The following is a 4,797-nucleotide window of genomic DNA, read 5'->3' as shown; positions in this document are numbered from 1 at the left end:
AAGATTATAAGTTGCTTAAAAGAGGTGGTGTATTAGAGTAAGTGAGTGGGCTTTAAAAAAATGAGATTAAGTTTACAAAAAAATTGCTCTAATTTAAATAGAGTAATTTGCGACAAAACCTTCCTAACTATTAATTTACTTACAAAAAGCTATTCAACTTCATATTTTAGTGGGAAAACCTTCTAAAGTACTGTTCCCTTTGCATTTTTAAGGTGCCGTCTGTCCAGTCTCGTTAAGTAATTTTGCCCACGTGGCAATGCAATGATAGGTCACTAAAAAATTATCCTACGTAGCCATATTTTACAAAATAAAAATTAAAATGAGTAATTAAAATAAAAATAAAAACTTTAAGAGTAATTTGCGGTAAAATCCCCCAACTATCAATTTACTTGCAAAAAACCATCCAACCTTAAAGTTTTTTTAGGAATAAGTTTTTGCAAGTAAATTGATAGTTAGGAGGGTTTTGCCGCAAATTACTCTAAAATATATATACACACATGATGTCTTTTAACGTTTATAGTTAAAGTTTAGTGCAGTGCTGAATATATATATATTTTTTTTTTGAGAAATCAAAATCATTGTACGAAACTATAGATTAAGTAGAATTTATAATTATTCATATTTTTTAAGTAATTATACTATTTTTATTAAGTTTTTAATTTTAATTTTCAAAATATATAAAATAATTTGCGGCAAAAACCTTCAAACTATCAATACTATACTATGTAGTGTTGTGTGCAATACTATGTAGTGTGTACGGTGTACGGTGTACGGTGTAGCCGACCGCAGCTTATCAGAGAAGTTGTGTTGATTATTTCCCTCCAAGATTTGATTATCTTATCCCAAAAACCCATACAGAAAGAAAGAAGCTTTCTCTAAACCCTAATTACTTCCTCTCTCTCTCTCTCTCTCTCTCTACACCGCTACGCCACCATGGCTGACCTCGAAGATGGGTTCGCTGCCAACAAGCTCTTCAGCCAGGGATACTCCTACACCTACGACGATGTCATCTTTCTCCCTCACTACATCGACTTCCCTACTGATTCTGTCCAACTCGGGACCCGACTCAGCCGTAACATCCCTCTCAATATCCCATGTGTCTCATCCCCAATGGACACCGTAACCGAGTCACACATGGCCATTGCTATGGCCGCCCTTGGTGGTATCGGCATCATCCACTCCAATCTGAACTCCGTTGATCAAGCTTCCCTAGTGATGGCCGCCAAGGCACGTCGCGTTCCGATTCTATCGAATCCTGTTTTCAGGTCGGCTTCCGATCGAATCAACTCCGAAGATGATTTTGACTCCAAGCCATATATCTTGGTCACTGAGTCCGGTGCCGGAAGGTCGAAACTTGTAGGGTATGTGTCCAAGTCTGATTGGGAGAAGCTGCCGGACAAAGAAGTGAAGATTTACGACTATATGTCGAATTCGTCCGATTCAGTGTCGTCAGATTTTGACTTGGATAGACTTGCGTCGTGTTTGGATGAGAAGAGGAGAGATGCGGTTGCGATTGTGAATGGCGATGAGGTTATTGATTTTGCGACGAAAGAAGAGGTAGATAGGATCAAAGGGTACCCGAAGCTGGGGTCTGGGACGTTGGGTAGCGATGGGAAGTGGATGGTAGGTGCGGCCATCGGGACCAGAGAGCAGGATAAGGAGAGATTGGAGCATTTGGTGAAGGCGGGGATCAATGTTGTGGTGATAGATAGCTCTCAGGGGAACTCCATTTACCAAATTGATTTGATAAAGCATATCAAATTGAGGTACCCGGGGTTGGATGTGATTGGTGGGAATGTGGTGACCATTAGCCAGGCCCAGAATCTGATTCAAGCTGGTGTTGATGGGTTGAGGATTGGTATGGGGTCTGGGTCTATCTGTACTACACAGGAGGTCTGTGCCGTTGGCAGAGGACAGGTATTGTTCCTTTTATACAACAGTGTGATGCTTGTTATAAAACTCTTGTTATAATAATAAGAAATGGCTTGCTCTCATGCTGTGAGTTCCAGTCCTTAGGACTTACTTGGTTGTATGTTAATTTTTGTTTCCCGAGAACTTTTGTTAGGTAAATTTGGATGCTTTTTGTTCTGAATTGAAATTTGACTCTGTTTCGACCACTTGTTTACTGGGATATGAAATGGCAATTTAATGTCAGAAATTATGAAATGGCTCATGCTTAGTTTACGAGATTTTACTCCCGAGATTATACATGGAATTGGTAAATGGTGATGGAGTTTCGAAAGTTGGAGTTTGAAGCAATTGAAGACCTTGTCTTTTAGCGTGGTCAACTGCATACTATATCCCATTTTCTTTGTTATTCTTTACATATGTATTTGACTTACAAGTAACCCGTTGCCTTTTGCTCTTCTATAATCTATTTATCACTTAGATTGCTCATGGTTTTCTCCCCAAATTTACAGGCAACTGCTGTTTACAAGGTTGCTTCTTTAGCTTCACAATGTGGTGTTCCTGTCCTTGCTGATGGTGGTATTTCAAACTCTGGACATATTGTCAAGGCTTTGACTCTTGGGGCATCTACTGTGATGATGGGAAGCTTTTTAGCAGGAAGCACCGAGGCTCCTGGGACTTATGAGTATCAGGTATGACTCCTGTTGTATTGTAAAAAATGTCGCATACAGTTGTGCCAATAGTAGAAATGCTTTTCACTACTTTTGTATATATATTCCATATTCTTTGATTACACATCGACCCCATCCCCCTTGTGTCTAAAGGTTTTAGTCCATAGCTTTCTATTTCTCCTTAAATACTGCTATAAATGCATGCCTGTCGTCTGTGTGTGTTGGAGACATCAGTGTGTGACAAGTTGGCAACAAGTTACCGGCTTTATCTTTATTATTTCTTTGATAAGAAACTTGTTATTGATAAAACTTATTCTACTGCAGTAATAAAAACAAAGTGAGTGCGTTACAGGTTGCAGTGTTTAGGTGTCTTTAGTAAATTACTCCCATGATATGTTTACTAATTTGTAAATGGAGTTTGTAAACATGCCACAAAAATCTTTGTAAGCCACATTTATTTTCATTTTGTTTGAATGGTCAATTGCTTACTGATGTTTTTAGCAAATTCATGTTCACTACTTTGTAAACGAAGTCGGTAAACATGCAACAAGAAACTTTATAAGCCACATTTATATGCATTTTGTTTGAATTTTAATTTCTTATTGAATTCTTAATAGTAAGAATTGAACTACGAAACAGTGAGATTATTGAAGTGTATCATTACATGTACTGATATGTATAGATGCTCCTCTACATGAGATATGCCTCTAATACATGGTTTACCTTATTATTTTATCATTATACATTATAATAATCTCTATAAGCATGAATCCGTACCTCTAGTATTCATCATAATCTATTGTGCTTGTTAGAGTGTGGAAGTATTCCTACATTCATTGCCAGGACTGTTGTATTTCTGTTGAATATGTCCTTTGTATAAGCTGTCTGTTTACACTGTTCAGTGATAATCAACTATTATATTTTGCTTTCCCAGAATGGTTACCGTGTAAAAAAATATCGAGGAATGGGCTCCCTTGAAGCAATGACAAAAGGCAGCGATGCGAGATATTTGGGTGATAAAGCTAAACTGAAAATTGCTCAAGGGGTTGTGGGGAAGGTTGCTGATAAAGGTTCTGTTCTGAAGTTCGTACCTTACACAATGCAAGCAGTAAAGCAAGGCTTCCAAGATCTCGGTGCTTCCTCTCTACAGTCTGCTCATGACCTCTTAAGATCAAATACTTTAAGGCTAGAGGTATGCACACTTTCGAAATCTGTTAACTGTAGAGATGAGCATAATCTGCTAACATGTTCTGTTATTATAATTCATTATAGAAGCAGGTTAATTTAGATTTGATTTCTATAGCTAATGAATTTTGATAACCATTCATAAATCAGGATTAAGTTGTTTTTAATTCAGTGAGTATGATTTTATTGTTGTTTTTAGGTACGGACAGGAGCTGCCCAAGTGGAAGGTGGAATTCATGGGTTGGTTTCATATGAAAAGAAGTCATTTTGATCTGGATAATTTGGTTGAGAAGACAGCCGACCAACATATGTTGAGAGCTCTGAGTAGCCATATATATTATTTTGTGCCTCGTGGTTGGTTGTCTTTGTGTGCCAATATTTAATAAGTTAGGCAATAAAGTTGACTGGTTTTTGTATGTTTTATAAGTTATAAAACTTGCTTCGTTTGTCTTTCAAGTAATGCTTGTACTACAAAATATCTCATCGTAATTGGAAAGCATAAAGGGTAGGAAAATGATAATTATTAGTTGAGAAATGCTAAAGGGCATCTATGATGCTTAGCATTCTTATAAGGTGTAATGTAATTTTGCCATTAGTATAATTTAATTTTGGATCTTATTTATTTTAATTTAACAAAAATTACATAGAATTGTTAACCAATTATAAGACATCATGTCGTATCATGTCGTAGAGGTGTAAGGTATTTTGTGTCCCATAATAATGTTCTTATTAGTTGTATATTATCTTGTGTTCATATATTTTAAGAAAGGGTAATTGAAATGGCTTTATGTAATGTTAGTGTCGAGGAGTAAAATTCCCACAACAATTTTTCATATTGGAAAAGATCGTTAATGTTAATGGCTTTATTTTTCTGGTTTAGATTTTTCAAAAATCTGAAAGAAAAAAGCCGAATTAAAATTATGGATAGTATGATAAGAACATGCAGCATGTGTGTTAAATTTTAGTATAAAATATGTTATTTTTTTCATGCTGTCATTAAGTTTTATTTATGTTGTTTTCCCTCTTCATGAAA

The 4,797-nt window shown here is 36.2% G+C and overlaps 1 protein-coding gene across 1 annotated transcript; it reads left to right on the top strand.

Moving 5' to 3' along the window:
• Positions 1-709: 709 nt before the first annotated feature.
• LOC133033594 (inosine-5'-monophosphate dehydrogenase 2) lies at positions 710-4,392 on the top strand. The gene is made up of 4 exons (XM_061108515.1): positions 710-1,917; positions 2,421-2,600; positions 3,514-3,771; positions 3,964-4,392. The coding sequence occupies exons 1-4, from the start codon at positions 934-936 to the stop codon at positions 4,033-4,035; spliced, it is 1,494 nt and encodes a 497-aa protein (XP_060964498.1). The 5' UTR covers positions 710-933; the 3' UTR covers positions 4,036-4,392.
• Positions 4,393-4,797: the final 405 nt, after the last annotated feature.

Source organism: Cannabis sativa, chromosome 1, assembly GCF_029168945.1.
Source record: "Cannabis sativa cultivar Pink pepper isolate KNU-18-1 chromosome 1, ASM2916894v1, whole genome shotgun sequence".
NCBI classification, from domain to species: Eukaryota; Viridiplantae; Streptophyta; class Magnoliopsida; order Rosales; family Cannabaceae; genus Cannabis; species Cannabis sativa.
This window is presented reverse-complemented; position numbering and strand designations above follow the sequence as displayed.

Coding starts and splice junctions, on each gene's coding strand:
- LOC133033594 (XM_061108515.1), top strand. CDS start 934: ATGGCTGACCTCGAAGATGGGTTCGCTGCCAACAAGCTCTTCAGCCAG. Junction 1,918..2,420: donor GTGCCGTTGGCAGAGGACAG/GTATTGTTCCTT, acceptor CCAAATTTACAG/GCAACTGCTGTTTACAAGGT. Junction 3,772..3,963: donor CAAATACTTTAAGGCTAGAG/GTATGCACACTT, acceptor TGTTGTTTTTAG/GTACGGACAGGAGCTGCCCA.